The sequence below is a fragment of the Lolium perenne genome, chromosome 2 (genome assembly GCF_019359855.2).
Source record: "Lolium perenne isolate Kyuss_39 chromosome 2, Kyuss_2.0, whole genome shotgun sequence".
Taxonomy (NCBI): Eukaryota; Viridiplantae; Streptophyta; class Magnoliopsida; order Poales; family Poaceae; genus Lolium; species Lolium perenne.
Window position 1 is genome coordinate 20,347,621 of NC_067245.2, and position 17,593 is coordinate 20,365,213.

Genomic DNA, 17,593 nt, shown 5'->3' on the forward strand with positions numbered 1-17,593 from the left:
TCGAAAATCTAACAAAGTAAGACTGCCCTACCCTAATAACGAAATACCTAACATTAAATTAATACTGGTAGATTCATTTTGACATGTAGTTTAATAATATAGTAATTTCATGACACATATTGCTATTTTTTTTTTGTAAAATGTTGTCAAATTTTAGAACTTATTATTCGCTGACGGAGGAAGGAGCAATGAAAAAAAGGCGTTTGGATTTACTTCTGCACGATAACTCAACGTGCCAGTTCATCCACACAAAGCGCAGCACAGCACGAACACCTGAACACCAATGCTGCTTCAGAGCTTAGACAAGCGCCTATGCTTCGCCTATTTCAGTTCCATAGCCGCATCACCTTCCTCCGCTCTGTCCCATCGGCGCCTGCGCCTCCTACCCTACCGGAGCCATGCCACGCCCACCAGGTTCTCGGCGAAATGCGCCGCCGGTTCTCGGCCCGGCCCTGCTGCGCAGCAAGACGACGCAGGTGAGCGTGAGATCCGAGCTTTACTATTGTCGGGCGCGGCGAAAATATTAGTTCTTGCTAGGGTCATCTGGTTGTCTTGGTAGAAGGCCGGAGATGCCGTTGTCTCGTATGCTGAACTTTGGTCGGGACCTGTTTGTTTTGGGAATATTCAGTTCACTAGGTGCTTCGAATCTCCTTGGTTAACAAGGGAAGCGCTGTAACTTCAGATGCTTCGTAACGTTAGAGGAACAAAATCGGTTGAAATCTTTATAGTTTAGCCAAGGAAAATATTGTTTTTGCCCTTTTCATTTTTCCCCAAATGCAAGTTCACAGTTAGATATGCTTCACCTATCCTATCAAAATGAAGCTGCTCACATCGTCCACTGCACAATCTCACTTCTTAAGAAATTGGGAAATTTAGAAAAGGACGTGTTAAGTTCCACATAATTAGCAGAACCGTTGTTCCGTTGTACATGATGCGTCTATCTGCAGCGCCGGAATATCGCCTCCCTCCAAAGGAAATCCAGGAAATCATGGACGTGCCACCGAATCCAAGTTACTATGTCTCCCCTCGCCGAGATAGGATCATGTTCCTGAAACGTAGAGCTATGCCTCCATTGTCCGAGCTTGCAAAGCCTGATAAAATACTCGCTGGTATTCGGATCGATCCCAGTTCTAACGCAAGGAGTCGAATGTAAGTAACATGCCTTTTGTCATCTTGAGAGAGCATGTGATCGTAACCTTCTTGCAGCTAAAGGTTGGCTGATTTCCAGGTCCTTTTATACTGGGATTAGTGTCCATCTGCTGATGGATGATGGAAGTTTGGGTCCAGAGAAAGTGGTCCATGGGTACCCAGATGGTGCAAAGATTAATTTCATAACATGGTATTTTTTTCAAACATTCTTCAATGTAGTATACATGTTTCGTTCCTTTTTGCTCAACCTTGTTTCTTCTTGTATCTGTGGATTTCATTTTCAGGTCACCAGATGGTCAGCACATGGCCTTCACTGTGCGCTATGGAGATGAGGTGATTAGCTGATGCTCTAGATTATGAAATGGGAGCACCATTTCCCAGGTTAATGGGTTGCTGATTCTGTCATCTACTTGATGCATTTCATGACTCGAGTAGGTGAGCAATGGTAGCAATTTAGCATTGTGGGTCGCTGATGCTGAATCTGGACAAGCTCGTCCACTTTTCAAATCAACAGACATAAGACTGAATGCTATTTTTGAGCTGTGAGTGCCATTGTTTTTTCAGGTGAACTGTCTTTCCGTCTTTTGATTCTCTCATAAATCAACGCTCATCTTGTGATCTTTTACAGATTTGTCTGGGTGGATAATTCCACTCTGTTGGTTTGCACTGTTCCTTCATCACGTGTCGATTCACCAAAGAAGCCATTGATTCCTTTTGGTCCAAGGATTCGTTCCAATGAGCAGAAAAATGTAATCCGGATGAGAGCCACGAAAGAAATGTTGAAAGATTTGCATGAGGAAGAATTGTTCAATTACTATGCAACCTCTCAGTTAGTACTGATCTCGTTGGATGGGATAGTGATGCCAGTAGCCTCCCCTGCTATATATGTTTCTCTTAATCCTTCACCAGATGAGAAGTACTTGATGCTCACCTCTGTTCACCAGCCATATTCTTCTATAGTCTCCTATAAAAGGTTCCCGAGGAAGGTTGAGTTGTGGACAGTTGATGGTAGATTTGTCCGTGAAGTTTGTGATCTACCCCTTGCTGAGAATATTCCAATTGCACCTAACAGCGTCCGTAAGGGAAAACGTTTAATCAGGTGGAGGCCTGACATGCCTTCAACATTTTATTGGTGAGTCACAAAAGGCTCAAGTCTTTTAATTTATTACGCACATATACTACTTCATCAACTAAAAAATGTTAATACGGTCAATTCTCATGAGAAAATACTAGGTAAACTCAATCCTGATGTATTCATAGTTCCAATAAATTTATGCCTCTTTATGCACTTGGTGGCTATGTCTCCACTCTTAATAGATAATCCAAATGTATTGCTTATATTTTTTTTGAAATATTCTTTTGAGCTTAGGCTTGGCATTTCTTACTTCTGGATTTGGTGTACTAGTCTGAAACTACATGTGATAGTCTATCTCAAATTATTTTCTTTTTGCAGAAAGGCAATCACTACATTAATGATTATTCATAATACATTAGTTGTCAATATCACATGTGCTTAACTACGACGGATTGCCAGTGTTATTATGTTCTTAATTTACACCTGGTATCTTCGAAGGGTGGAGGCACAAGATGGAGGAGATGCAAATGTTGAAGTCTCACCACGTGATATAGTTTACATGGAACCTGCTGAGCCTTTAAATGGCGAGAAACCTCAAGTTCTAGTTAAACTTGACCTTCGGTATAGGTATTGAACTACTGCAGGACAATACTTTCTTCTCATGATGATGTTACAATGGGGCATTAGTTTAGCTTCGCCTATCTGTTCTTGGAGATAAATTTGAATTTCGGCTTTTAAAGTGTACCTTAGGAAGTTTCTCATAGCTTAGTTTTTTTAACCACGGAATAAAAATACGAAACGTACGATCTTCAGCTGCCCATGTCTATGATACTACAATTCAATGTTTTTGTTAATTCTGCAGAAAGATCTCTTGGTGCTATGGATTGCATGCACTGGTCTATGAATATTGGCACAAGACACGCAGAACAAGAACATGGGTTATCTCTCCTGACTGCAAAGAGTTTAGCCCACGATTATTATTCGATAGATCTTCCGAAGATGCCTACTCAAGTCCAGGTTCTCCAATGATGTGCAGAACTCGTGCAGGCACCCTCGTCATTGCAAAAATTAAGACAAGTGAAGAGACCTACATCTTAATGAAGGGACTGGGTGCCACGCCAAAAGGAAGCGTCCCTTTCCTTGATCTCTTGAATATGTATGCTGCTGATCTCTTTCAATCATTTCTATTGTACCTCGCATTTCCACTTCGCTGCGATTGTCTGAATCTATTATATGGGGCACAACTTGCTTCTTTACAGAACTACGGGAACGAAAGAGCGGATATGGGAAAGTGGCAAAGAGAAGTACTATGAATCTGTTCTTGCACTGATGTCATATTGTCCCGAATGTGAAATCCAGCTAAATCAACTAAAATTACTTATATCAAAAGAGTCAAGAAGTGAAGCTACCCAATATTATCTTAGTATTTGGCCAGATAAGACGGAAGTCCAGTTAACAAGTTACCCCCATCCATATCCTCAGCTGGCATCGTTGCAGAAAGAAAAAATCAGATACAAGCGGGAAGATGGCGTTAAACTTACTGCTACATTATATATGCCTCCAGGCTATAATCCATCAAAAGATGGGCCTCTTCCATGCTTGATTTGGTCTTATCCTGGAGAGTTTAAAAGCAGAGAGGCTGCTGGGCAAGTTCGCCGTTCACCCAATAAATTTGCACGCATTAACAACAATTTTCCTCTTCTTTGGTTAGCTAGAGGGTACTATCTTACTTCATTTTCAAGCATATCTTTTTTGCTATTTAATTTCCCATCATTTCAAAAATGTATCTTATTCACCCTTATACCGCATCTTATCTTACAGGTTTGTTATTTTGGCTGACCCGACAATCCCCATAATTGGTGAAGGAGACCAAGAGGCGAATGATAGGTAGTGACTAGTATTCGACCTATTCAGCTAACCATTTTCTACACTTTTCTGCCCTTGTAAGTTCTGGGGCTGCTATGCTGTAGAAACATTGCACTAACATAGCCCTGCATTAAACACATTTATATAGGTAAAATGTGCCTTATTGCTTTTCTTCAGCAAGAGAAACATGCCTAACTGCTGTGATGAGATACCTAGATATGATGCTTACTTGAAATGCAATCTATTTCTTTCCTAGGTACATCGAGCAGCTAATTGCTAGTGCGGAAGCAGCAGTAAATGAAGTTGTAAGAAGAGGGGTAAGGTTTCTCTTACTTCTTTTCAACACAAATGGTTTCAGATTTGCAAGGCCATCTTTAGGTCTTCATGTTTCCCCATACTTGGTTCATTACCCTCCTTTTGGATTAATTATTTGTATCTGAGCACTGTAAAAAGGGAAATACATTTAATAAAAATGTGATTAATCAAAAAATGCAAAAATAGATATGTTGTCTATTAAGATATGTAATTCAACCCTGTATTACTCTTGAGACCTGTAATTACATAAATTTATCCTGTTCTTCAGGTTGCTCACCGTGACAAAATCGCTGTGGGTGGTCATTCATACGGTGCATTTATGACTGCTAACCTCTTGGCACATGCACCTCACCTTTTCTGCTGTGGAATCGCACGTTCGGGAGCCTACAACAGGACACTTACTCCATTTGGCTTTCAGGTTCGATCTAATGTACAATATATAAATTTGAAGAAGATGACAGGAGCTGTGCTGATTTATTCAAGCAAGGAACCGAACTCAAAAGTTGCATACTTGTCCCAGATGGATTCGCCTAGACACCACAGCACAATACACTTTCAGGTGGACTTGTCTTTGTTGATGTTTCCATGTGTTCTGCTTGCAGAAAGAGGTGAGGACGCTCTGGGAGGCTACCGATACCTATATTAAGATGAGCCCCTTCATTTTAGCTAACAAAATCAAGAAACCAATTCTACTGATTCACGGAGAAGAAGACAGCAAAGTAACAACAGCAATGCAGGTAAGTAGTAACAGTAGCTTCCGGGGTATTTCAGTTCTGAATGCTTTGTTTGTCCTACAGTTTTAATTGTTATCTAGAACTAAGATATTCCTGGACTTTTGTAGTCAACTCAATTTTACGATGTTTTGAAAAGGCATGGAGCGCCATGCCGCCTGGTGATTCTCCCATTCGAGGGTCACCGATACACTGCAAGGGAGAGCATTATGCATGTAATTTGGGAGACTGATAGGTGGCTGCAGAAATATTGTGCAAGTAATTAAAGCAGCACCCAGCTTGTGGAGTCCAGTGTTGAGAAGACAACACAATCAGCCTTTGAAGCCTTAATGTTGAACTTGACCAGTTTGGTAAGACTTTCTGTCCATTAAGTTAACCTTTTCAATGTGCACAACATTCGCTGGTTCCTGCCTACTGCAACTAGCATGTATCTGAACTATTAGATCTCTTAATTTTGGTGTTTGATGTACTTGCATCTTTTATCTGACTGCATAATCTGTAGGAACTGCACTTCAGCAAATAGTTCAACATTCACATGCTGGTGGCCGCCAGTACATGATTTTGTGCGTGTTCAAAATACATGTTTATATATCGCGACACATTCTTCTTTATTTTGGCTATCTAAGTTCTTGAGCTTGAGACTCAAATATAGCAAGTGCTTCCGTACTAAATTGTGATGTGCTATTCATGTTCATGGTTAAGTCATGAATTTGGTGTCATTTCCTTTTGCAGAGCAACCTTATACTACTGGCCTTGGATCATATTGGCTTAATGAAGTTCAAAAGCAATTCACAATGATATTGCTGGGTTTCCATGCGACACAGAAGAGCACTGTCTCATTCCTTGTCATTCTTGACACTTGTAACACGGCACTCTGAGCCATACTCTTACAGGCCAATAGACACCATTGGTATATCTGTATCTCTATTGTCTGCTTTTCAAGAGCATGGCTTCTCTGCAGTTTTTTTCTTGAATGTTAGAGCATTATACACAAAGTGCTATATCATCAGGATCTGCCAATGCACAAATCTTAGGCCTGAAGACATCAACTCTGTAAAATTCAAGTATGATAAAGCATAGCGAGGGTAAAGTCCAATCCCTTTCTTTTAATAGATTTTGTTTTAGTTAAGATCATTATGATGTATGCTCCCAAACTTGCACTTGTTTTCTGCATTTTATACATGAATTTCTGTGATTCTAAATCTCTAACTCATTTTTGCTGGTATAACTGCATAACAATGGACAATCATATGGTTCTGTGGTATCACAAATTGACCATAACCATATCAGAAATCGCAAAAGGAAATCAGATAGTTTCTTCAGTAAGATGCCGTGTGTAGAATAATGTCCTCACCTTACTACCCTCAGTGCATCTTGTTTGCTTTGGATAGATGCCTGGAGCCTGGTGTTTCTGTTACAGATACCATTCAGATTAAATTGCTCCTATTGGTCCTTCACAAGTTATCTCGTTGCACCATCTAAAAAAACTAGCAAAGAAATCTTATTAAAACACCAAGGAAAAATAATTCTGGCAAAATGTGGTTTAATATTTGAAGTTATTTTCTTGTTTTGACTTCCTTCAACAGTAAAAGCTTAGTGAATGTGAATGTGTCACCTCTAATCGATTGCAGGCGATAGTATTTTATTGGTAGGGCTCAAATAAACTTGGAAGCACTGGTGACATTTTCTTGCTTGACAAATCCTATACAGAAAAACAAAGACTTGTATGACACTGGGTGTTTGATAATATATTGAGCGTGGAGAAGGTCAATTAAGTCTCCATCATCTATGAATAGTTACAAACAGATAAGGCAACTGTTGTACCATGTGAGCTTGTTTCGATGATGCTTGTCAAATAAAATCTGCTTTTTTCTGCTGAGTTTGTTAATGTGGTACACTTAAGGATCAACTAACAATTAAAGATTATTTTAGATAACATGAGACTAACTCAAGCCTAGCTTCATCATCATCCTGTTGCACAAGCACATGATTTGGACAGCAACAGTAAGTACAACAAGACATCATACTTTGATCTAACCGCACCTAGTATCATAATCAGGTCACCATTTACTTGTGGTAAATGACAAAAAACTATAGTATGCTTTCATTTTTTTGATGGAATCCTATCAATCACACTTCTTTCTTGCCAAGAAATATGACATGGTTTTTGTAGTAAATAAAACTATAGGTCCAGAGCTCTGTTAATTCATTAACAAAATCAAAGTAACGTAAAATTGTAATTTGACACATTAAATGATTAAGTCTTAAAATATAATTTTAGTAAACTCTATTCACTTTGATAATTCTATGATGCTGATTCAGAAGGCTAGCCAGGAGCCTAGAAAGGATAATTGCTTGATCCATGCTAAGATCGAAGGAGGGACATGGATTCTGGCCAAAAAACAATTGTCAGCACTAAATGATTCAGTGTTAGCTTGCTGGCGATTCAAATATTCTTCCCTGAACTTGAACTCTTCTTTAACCTGCAGTTTGAATGTTATTTACCACTCCATTGTGCCACCTGATGAGGGAAAGTCATCAATGTACTTGCATAGCTGTTATTCCATGGGTCATTTCATTTAAGAGGTCGCCTGGAGGAGGCACACCACAAGCACATCGCAGTCATGATATACATGTACATACACGCGTGCGCGTGCACTACACGCGCTATATTCCCGAGTACAGGATTTTTTTGACAGCATTTTAATGTAGGTCGCTGTCAAGGAATCAAATCCAAGCACACATTTTTAGACTTTGTACTACCACACCATTTATTTTGCAGGAGAAAGCCAAATGGTGGTTTGAATTCTCCACAACGACAGAAGCATCTCTGTGTCTTGCAAGACTTGTGCAGGCCACACGCCTTTCCATCTGTTCTGTCCATACAAGCAACACCCATACCATTCTGGTACGTTTCCTTCCCCAATCCTCCTTGCAACTTGGCGAGTGGAGATTTCTATCAGATCGCAGCTGAACCTGAACAGTAGCTGCCATAGCCTCATCCAGGGCTTCTCCATGTTGCCCTTATCTTGTTCTCCCGAAGGTATTGCCTTCATCTGAGCAATATCTGTTGATGCGCCTGGGCCATTCATCGCCGAAAGTCTCACCAACCGGTTCAGATCAATGAAGAATATTTGCCCCTGTTTCGATCCTCTCGTCGAAAAGCTCCATTCAGGGTGTTTTCTGTCAGGGGTGCGAGTGAACGGCTGGGACGATGTCTTCCAAAAAAAAAATCAGAATGATTGGCCTCATCTTTTGCAGTTTCTTTGTGTGCAAAGTCAACAAGTCGAAATGGTTCTCATGGGCACCTTTAGTACCTATCTTTTTTGGGTGCCTTCCAATGATTCCCAAAGGCCAAGAAGCCAAGCTAGGCCTAGGAGCACCACTTGCATATCTGATGGCTGTTACTGTCTTACAGTGGCAAGCAAAAGGAGAGGTGATGAGAAGATAGGAGACGCGGCAGCAAGCAAGATCGACAGAGAAAGCAGCCGGTAGGTGGTGCAATTTAGAAAGCTCCAGGGGCACACTAATTTCACCCGAGTCGTCGCGTTTTCGCCTCGATTTGTAGCCTCCTGTTTGGTTCAGACCAATCACTGCCACAATAAAAGGTAGACATTTGGTACATTGCTTGGCTGCTGTGATATGAGATTGTTTCTAAATAGTGACTCACAGCCAGGGTAGTTGCCAGTTGCCTTCACTGGCACTGTATTATTATTAGCCTGAAACTGAGACGTTTCGACTTGTTGCTGTCACTCAATCTATTTCGTACTATTAATTCATTTATCGGTGTCCGTAGTATTTTGGCATTTCCTGAAATCTGGATACGGTACCCAGACCAGGTTGATGTGGTAGGGTTCTGAACCCAGACAGTGGAGAGCAAAGGGCATAATTCCTTGCGGGTTTGGCTTTTATAGTTACAGCAGGGCTATTTTTTCTTCGAGAGTACGCTAAAGGTGTACCATATCTTTATATCTTTATAGAAGGCAGAAGTTTGAGTACAAGAACGGCAACACTCGCTACAAGCAACGAGCGTAACCCCACACAACGCCAGCTACAGACCAAACAACCACAACACAAAGAACCTGTCCTAAGCAACAAACCAAGCCACGTCTTGACCGACGCGAAGCACCTCCGAAGAGGAACGGCTCCCAAATGAACTTCCTTGTCAACACACCATCCGAAGGAGATCAATGGCGGGACTTGGACGGATCCCAGAAGCTGTCCTCGAGAACATGCCAACAGTGACGTGCATAGTGCCTTGATGAACTGCCATGGACCGCTGCGACGCCGGATTGAAGCCGCCAAGGACCTGTGCACCGTGTCTTCATACTCGATGCTCCCAACAGAGTTACGACGTCAAAGATGCCGCCATCGAGCCGATCCACGGATCGAGGCTTTCGCCCGAAGACAACATCCAGCTCCAAGCAGGTTATGGGGACTCCGAAACTCCTCGGCGGCGCCTCCAAGGAGGGGAACGATACTCGCGGGCGCCATCGCCGCCGGCCCGACTGAGCCAAGCTAGACTTTCGTCCGAGTCATCGCAAGCCTCCCCAACCCCCGGAACTGGGGCATACCGTCCGTGAGGCCTCGCACCGCCGCCGTCGCAGCCCCTCATCGATGAAGTTGCAAAAACCGCAGAACTCCGAAACACCCACCGCATGGCTGAAGGCTAGGCGAAGACTCCAATTCCGACTCCATCCCGGCGAGGCACCGCAACCTTCACACCCGCCGGCACGAAGCACTGCGGCCAACACTCCCGCTCCTCCGGCTTGGGCTGGGGTAGCCCTCCACGAACGCTGCCCACTCCAGGCGAGACGTCCCTCCCAGCCTCCCCGCCCGCCAGACCCAGATCGGGCCCGCAAGCCCATATCGGGCCCGGGCCGCCAGCTTCCTCTGCCCGCGATGCCGACGAGGAACACCGCAGGAGCGCCGGCCAAGGGGGCGGCGGTCCTCTGCTCGCCAGGGCGTTCACTGGCCGAGGCCTCCGCGCTGCCGCCACCCAACCTGCCGCTCCCGCACGCCTCATGACGCCGCCGCGCCGCCACGACCTCCCTCCTCGCCCACCTCGCCGGGATCTCCTCTCCGCCCGACCCCTCCGCCATGCGCCACCGGGGACCACCGCACCCGGGCCGCCGTCGACCGCTCGCGCCACCTGCGCCGTCCTTCGACGTCCCGCCTCCGCACGGCAGGGGACCCGTCGGAGTGCGCCCACCTTCACCCGCCGACTTCGCCGACCGGGCGTGGCCGCCACCGCCGGCGTCAGCGACGGCAGCGGCCGAGGAGAAGGGTGGCGGCGGCTTCTAGGGTTAGGTTTTGGGGACCCCCCCAGAGTCGCCCGTGCATGGCGACCCGGGGGGAGTAATTAAATTACGCAGGGTTATTTTCTCATAACTGAGCAAAAGGAAAGCTCATCTTTTTGTTAACAATAACAGGTGGCTGAGTGATTTATAGAACTGCAGATTTGTGGGGAAATGGTTGCAACCGGGAACAGTTTTAAACACATTTTAAAATGTCAGAAAATTCTCACGTACAATGTCATGCGTCCATCTTGACACGTTACAATTCTATGTGCGCATTTGACGAAAAACCGATATATTTCATGTCGTGTGTAAAAAAGGCAAAATTCTTCATGAGACATTCCTGTATCTATACTACTTTTTTTTTATATAGGACACATAAAAACCTGGTTTCCACGAAACTTGGTGTGTGCACGCACACAGAATATCTAGATGTACGTGCAAATTTTTTGCTCAGATTTTTTAAACATTTTAAAATATTTTTTCTAGCATGTGCACCCAAAGATCACAAGTGCGCCTTGTCCAGATTTACGAGCATACATACACACTGAGAGCAAAATTAACGGACACCCAACAACCAGCTCTAGCCTTTAGTAAAAAAACCATTTCCAGCTACGTTAACCATGGGCATAATTTTTGCATGTTACAATGTGCTACAGAAAATTCAGCATTTCCTAGGGATACTGAACAATCATTCTTACCCATGGTTTTAGCAACAACAAAAAAAAACACTTAAGAGTAACCAAGTTTTTTGTGCATCGACGACGCACGTACATATATAGTGCCAGTTGTTGACATTCTACTAACGACTTCAGTTAAAAAAGAAAATCATTCCCACTTACCGTACCAAGTTTTCTCTGCATCGATGCACACGGCATAGTGCCAGTTCGACATTCTCATTCTGTGATTGATGTTGATATCAGAACAAAGGGGAAAAATCATCACACACTAACAGTGCTGAATTAGGTCGATCTACTATCGTATGTAGGAGTACCATGCACCGTACCTTTGGTAAAGTCCAAGCTCTCACTATAGATGCAGACCACACTGCACTGCAGTCCTTTCAGGTGGCAAGTGTGTCGCCATACACATATATTCGGTTGTTCATGCAACATGCAATCACACGGCTAATTAGTTGTAGCTTTCTGATCTTGATCTGCAAGTACAGTCATGCATATATTCAACCGATCAGCTTTATAGCAACAGCAAGTGAAAAAAGGTGAGTTCTGTATATGCGCATATATTGGAGTAGTAGTGTAGGGCGATATGGTTACGGGTGTTTGAACCACTTTACTACTGGTCATATGTCGGCACCAAGAGATTCCAAATGACAATCTTATGGCGACATTGTCATCGTGTGTAACCTTTTTAGTAGAGGATCGATCGAACTCATGGAATGCGCTTGGCCGATTTCCTAGCAATGTGCATTGCTGTAATCATTTCATACTCCCTACTTGGAGCGTAGAAAACTGTTCCACCGATATAAATAGTAAATTGTTCCTTGGGGATATGCTTTATTTCATATGAAAATAATAGAGAAAAACTCCAATTTAATCTACGAAGTTGCTACGGATGTGTGTTTTGGTCACGAACCTGCAAATCATGAATTTTGGGTCACGAAGTTGCCCCGTGCGGGTGTTTTCGTCACTCCGTCAGTTAGTTTGCTGACATGGACAATTGTTTTTTGCAAATTGGACCCTAAATTTGTGTTTCTTCAAATTTTCTAGTCCTCAGTTTAACTTTTTAGGGGGCAATATGCAAAAAAAAAAATTAGCCACATCAGAAAACTGACATCGGCTGTGACGGAATGACCAAAATGCCCACGTGGAGCAACTCCTTAACCCAAAATTCACGATTTGCATGTTCGCGACCAAAGAACACATCCGGGGCAAAATAATAATCAAAAGCATCACCTCATGTTTCTATACAGTTTCCAGCAACCCATATTCAAACCGGTATTTCGGTACACTTGTTGTTTTCTCAGTTACATGCTTGGTGTATGCATTCCTGTTATATTTATGTGTCCATTCTACTCTGCGTCCCATGCAGAGAAAACTTAATGAAATTCGCTAGAGTTACAAGATAGCTCCAAGCTAGGGTGCTCCAATCGAATCCGTAGCATTTAGCAACCTACAGTGCGGAGCAGTATTTTTCGTCCTAAAGAAGTGTCCGTATGTATGCAACGGTGCCACCAACCAACCCTAGCTAGCTGGATCTCTTCCCGATGAATGACGACACTGTGAACTCATAAGGTGCAACAAAGGGCACGGGCTGCTGGGGCTCCCTGCTGGCATCGTGCAAGCACACTTGGTTGTACACAACAAAGTTGCCTATACTTCCTCCGTCTACAAATAAGTGTACACGCGAGTTTTTCAAGATATATTATGAAGTGGAGTAAAAATACATTAGTAACATGCATCTCTCCTCTTTAATTCTTTGACCTCCAATAAGCTAAATGCATGTAGAAAACAAGAAGAATATGTGGTTACTATTATTGAATTTGATTTCCATGCAATGAGAGAGATGCAATTAAAGTGCATTGAGAAGATAGGAGTACACTCTTTTGTGGACAAAGTTTAGGGCTAGATGTCCACTTATTTGAGGACGGAGGGAGTATGGCATTTGCGTAGCTATATAGTAATAAGGTTCGGCGATGCATTTGCAACGGTCATTGTATGGCCCACCTGTTAGTTGCTGAAAACTTTTAAGTCGAAAATAGGGGCGAACTAGCAACCCCATATTAAGTGTACTTTTAAATAGTTGTGTGAGATCCACGAACTCATATATGGCAGTATTTTTTTTGTCGCAAGTAAAGATTAAACCGGACGATGCCCGCCCATATGCCCTTTCATACATAGTTGTCCAACATGTGCATACATTTGTATTATATAGTGAAGCAAACATAGAAGGTGGCATGTAAAGCTAGGTACCGACACAAAAGTTGCATGAGATAGTCGAATCCGATGTGTTGCATTATCATTTTTTTAATCTTCATTATACTATGTATCATCGACTATACAATAATGTTGAACTACTCTCATGCGACCCAATTGTCAGTTAGTGTTTAATTTAAACTGGTTATGTTGTACTACCAACATTTTAAACGGTTGCGTGAGATCCACAAATTCATATTGTACTACCAACACTTTAAACGGTTGCGTGAGATCCACGAATTCATATATGACAATATGTTGTTGTCGTAAGTAAAGATTGTACCGGACGATGCCGCCCATATGCCCTTTCATACTCATCTGTCCAACAATTGCATCTATTTATATTATATAGTCGATAACATAGAGACACATAAAGCTAGGTACTGACGTAAAAGTTGCGCGAGGTAGTCGAATCAGATGTGTCGTATTATGATATTTAATCTGCATTATATTAGGTTTCATCGGTAATTATAATTGTAGAAGTCACTGACAACAATGTTGAACTACTCTCGTGCAAACCAATTGTCAGTTAGTCTTTGCTTTAAACTAGTTATATGTACTACCGGGGGCACCTTTAAATGGTTGCATGAGATCCGCAAATTAACATCTGGCAATTTTTGTTGTTGTTGTAAGTAAAGATGCACCGGAAGATGCCGTCCATATGCCCTTTGTTCATGTTGTCCAACATATGAATCTATTTGTATTGTATAGTAAATAAACATGAAGGCTAGGTATCGATGCAAAATTTGCACGAGGTACCTAGTTGTATTATCGTTTTTAGTCTTCATTATGTTATATATCATCTCTTATATCAACTATAACAGGTGGTTGCAATAGTGTTGAACTCCTCTAGTGCAACCCAAATGCCAGTCAGTGTTTACTTTGAGCATGTTATATTGCACTACAGTCACTTTATGATAAAAAAAAGTGTGTTAGACACAATGTTATCGATCAATCCTTCAATAGTAGAAGTAATCGACGTAGTCGTTGTGTTTGGTATTCAAAATATGAGGTATTTTATTACCAATGTCATTGAATTCTCGTTCATATATTGTCATATAATTGATCATTTAGATTTAATTGTAGCCATGAAGCTTTAAGACTCTACCGTATGTTCGGAATCTATTCCCGAATAAAGAGAGGGCTTCACTGAAATAGTGGGCAAACCCAATTTTCCACCATATATTCATATGATGAATCTACCTATATATTTGGTTCGGCTGTGTGCATCTGTTGATGCAGAGGTTGAGGCATTTCCCATTTCGAAAAGACCTAGATATTTGGTGTTACGCTAAGACTAGCCACCAAAATTGGAAGATTTTCTAAGAGCTTTCTCCTAGTTTACTCTTTGATAAAAGATTATGTCATGTGTCACTAGCGAGGGGACCCTGAGTCACCCATAACACCCGAGGGTCCCACTTGCTAGTGACATATATCAGAAGACGAAATCAATACACACCATATATTAAAACTTAACAAACAATTGACCAAAATTAGGTGAATCTTTTGCTTGCCCGTGATATCAATGTTCTGTTGGTAATAATAAATATGAACTAGAGTATTATACAAACATGAAAAGTCATAACAAAAACTAGCAAGCATCCAGATTTGATCATATATTTTGGTGATAACCAATAACCTCTTAGCATATGTGAACTTGAACTAGGGTATGTTGATTAAAAACTTGCATCAAGCATTGTAAACATGAGATACTCTTTGTTCTCGCTATCTCAGGTCAGAAGAAGAGCTTTACACTTTGCATGAGATATTCTCTCTTTCCAATATATCTCTAATTTATACTTTAAAAGTAGCACGCATAGCATAGATTCTGCACACAGCCGAAATAATAATTTACATATTTGTGTGGACATGCATACAGTATATACTCATACAGTTCTTGACACAAAAAGGAAAATAAGACTAAAATTCTCGCTGTCTCGGATAAAGATTATGGAAGAATATACCGTCCGGTCATCAAAGCTTTTGGCACATATTGAATTGGACAAGCAAATCATGAGTATATAGTGTTTAGTTTTCACGCACACAAATATCATTAAATTGGCAGAATCAACAATTTTAGGATTTTCACAATTGTGATCCACTGTTTTCGATTTTGCCATAGTTTGCTCTTCTGGCGACTTTTCATTGGTTCGTTGCAAAGAAAGAGAAGCTTGTTCTAAAATTAGTTAACATACAGTATCATATTCAAAGAAGTTTTCTTGTTGCCCCAAATGCTATGATGAGTATGGATCCTGTTTGGTGTGTCGGTTAGCCACACGCACTGGTCTCTCGCGTACACCCGTGGTCGCTGTCGCACTGGAGGTGGGCGTTGCGTGTAGTGCGCGTGCCCGCGGGGCGGCGGCGCGTGCCCACCACGCACAGATGCGCCACGTCGGCCGTCCGTGCGCCACATATATACGAAGTCAGCTAGAATCGTATTTTCCGATGGAGAGCAGTCGCAGAGTCGTATGGATCCAGTAGGCGTCAAATTCGATCCACCAGGCATTGCCTTGCACGCCAAAGCTGCTAGAACCTCGCCGATCCAAGTTTCAGTCGATATTTTCTGCGGTCCGTTTGTGTTAGCTAGTGCGCCTACTGAATCTCTATAGTTAGCTAGGCAAAGTCTTAACGGTTGTTCGGCACCACCGGCGCTTCCATATACGCCGGCTATACATACTCCTTCTATATGTTGAAATAGGATGCCTATAATATTTGTGCTAAAAAGAAGGCACATACCAACACATGACTTAGGTCATGCATGTGCGGTTTGCACAACGTAGCAACTCAGTTGAAATTGACGAATTAAAAAAAAATTTAGATAAAGTAAATTTTTTTGAAGTTTGATCAACTATATAGAAAAAAGCGTTAACATTTATAATTTTAAATTAATATTTTTAGATCCAACGTGAAGTATATTTTTATATTATATGTATTTAAAATTTTAGATGTTGATACTTTTTGTATATAGTTTGCTCAAAAAGTTTGACTTTAACTGAAAACTATATGCATCCTAATTTGCGAAGGAGGGAGTGCCGTATATACAACATCAGACGCCACAACAGCTAAAACCACGGAAAACTCGACATAAAAAGTCTAATCTTGTTAATTATATCTCTATATTTTCAGAACCCTGTGTTTTCAAAATATAAAAAACTTCTATGATGGTTTGTAGCTAGGACTGTAGTTGAGAAGTGAAAATGAAATTGTAGGAATCAATCAGGATACACTTGTTTTCCCTTTGGGGGCCTTGGGCCGGAGATATCAATGGTGTAAAATGGATTTAATTTCTATTTTTATTTACCTCATGTTTTAGGTTTAGTCAATGTTAAATTCTGTAAAGGTTGATAAAAATATATAAGAAAATATCAGAATTCATTATACAAAATATTATACTTTCTCTGGTCCATATTTTTTTTCTCTGGTCCATATTAACGGACTCAACTTTGTCTAGATTCATATATATATATATAGTTAAATGTTTAGATTAGATGCATGTGTATCTAGATAAAATTAAGTCTACTAATATGAACCAAAGAGAGTAGAAAAATATATTTGACGATAATTCTAATACAATAGATTTTATATTATAAATATTAATATTTTTTCTACATATTTGATCGAATTTTACAATGATTTAACTTAGAATAAATCTAGAATACCAGATAATTACGAATGGAGAGAGTGTACAAAAGCCTTTACGTTGCACCCTACCGAAGACGTTAACTGCATATATAGAACAAAGCTCAATAGCGGTTGGTCCAACGTTTATTGTGGAGTTGTACGATCGACCAGGCATTAACTTGCACGCCAAAACTACTACCTCGCCGATCGATCGAATTGTCAGTTGATATTTTCTTCGCTCTGTTTGTGTTGTGCCTTGTGCGTGCGCCTTGCTTAATACGGAGTATCTCTAGCTAGCTAGAGCTGCAAAGTCTTAATAAGGTTGTCAGCGCCACCCGGATTCCATGGACGTCGGTCATAGATACCATATATATATACATGCACACGGCAGCTAAAATGGATTTAATTATTCATCCTTCATATTTCCTCTGTTTTTTATTTACCTCGGGTTCTAACTTTAGTCAATATCAAATCTTGTGAAGTTTGAGAAAATATCAACATTCATTATACTATATATTTAATGAACAATTCTAATATATCTGATTTTATATTATAAATGGTGATACTCTATTTTTTGATATTTTTTATTAAATTTTACAAAGTTTT

General features: G+C 41.2%; 2 protein-coding genes across 5 annotated transcripts in view; one reads left to right on the forward strand and one right to left on the reverse strand.

Moving 5' to 3' along the window:
- Positions 1-8,286, reverse strand: part of LOC127331407 (uncharacterized) — a 200,450-nt gene extending 192,164 nt beyond the window's left edge. The window contains exon 1 of the mRNA XM_051357557.2: positions 8,282-8,286. The gene's annotated coding sequence lies outside the window, so the exon portion shown is untranslated. The remainder of the gene's footprint in view (positions 1-8,281) is intronic.
- Positions 235-8,931, forward strand: LOC127331412 (probable glutamyl endopeptidase, chloroplastic). 4 transcript variants are annotated; one of them, XM_071825916.1, is made up of 16 exons: positions 235-476; positions 948-1,149; positions 1,229-1,339; positions 1,434-1,482; positions 1,585-1,691; positions 1,778-2,281; positions 2,723-2,851; positions 3,087-3,380; positions 3,484-3,942; positions 4,046-4,111; positions 4,347-4,407; positions 4,674-4,823; positions 5,008-5,142; positions 5,247-5,486; positions 5,869-6,221; positions 6,768-8,931. In XM_071825916.1, the coding sequence occupies exons 1-14, from the start codon at positions 284-286 to the stop codon at positions 5,400-5,402; spliced, it is 2,616 nt and encodes an 871-aa protein (XP_071682017.1). In that variant the 5' UTR covers positions 235-283; the 3' UTR covers positions 5,403-5,486; positions 5,869-6,221; positions 6,768-8,931. The 4 variants fall into 4 exon arrangements, with proteins under 4 accessions (XP_071682017.1, XP_051213525.1, XP_051213527.1 ...); XM_051357565.2 differs by having other exon boundaries at positions 7,919-8,931; XM_051357567.2 differs by having other exon boundaries at positions 8,555-8,931.
- Positions 8,932-17,593: the final 8,662 nt, after the last annotated feature.

What these genes read in the sequence shown, in the direction of transcription:
- LOC127331412 (XM_071825916.1), top strand. Translation starts at nt 284, where the DNA reads ATGCTGCTTCAGAGCTTAGACAAGCGCCTATGCTTCGCCTATTTCAGT. An exon ending in TGCGCAGCAAGACGACGCAG is followed by an intron (nt 477 to 947) that starts GTGAGCGTGAGA and finishes GTCTATCTGCAG; the next exon opens with CGCCGGAATATCGCCTCCCT. An exon ending in ATGAAGTTGTAAGAAGAGGG is followed by an intron (nt 4,408 to 4,673) that starts GTAAGGTTTCTC and finishes CCTGTTCTTCAG; the next exon opens with GTTGCTCACCGTGACAAAAT.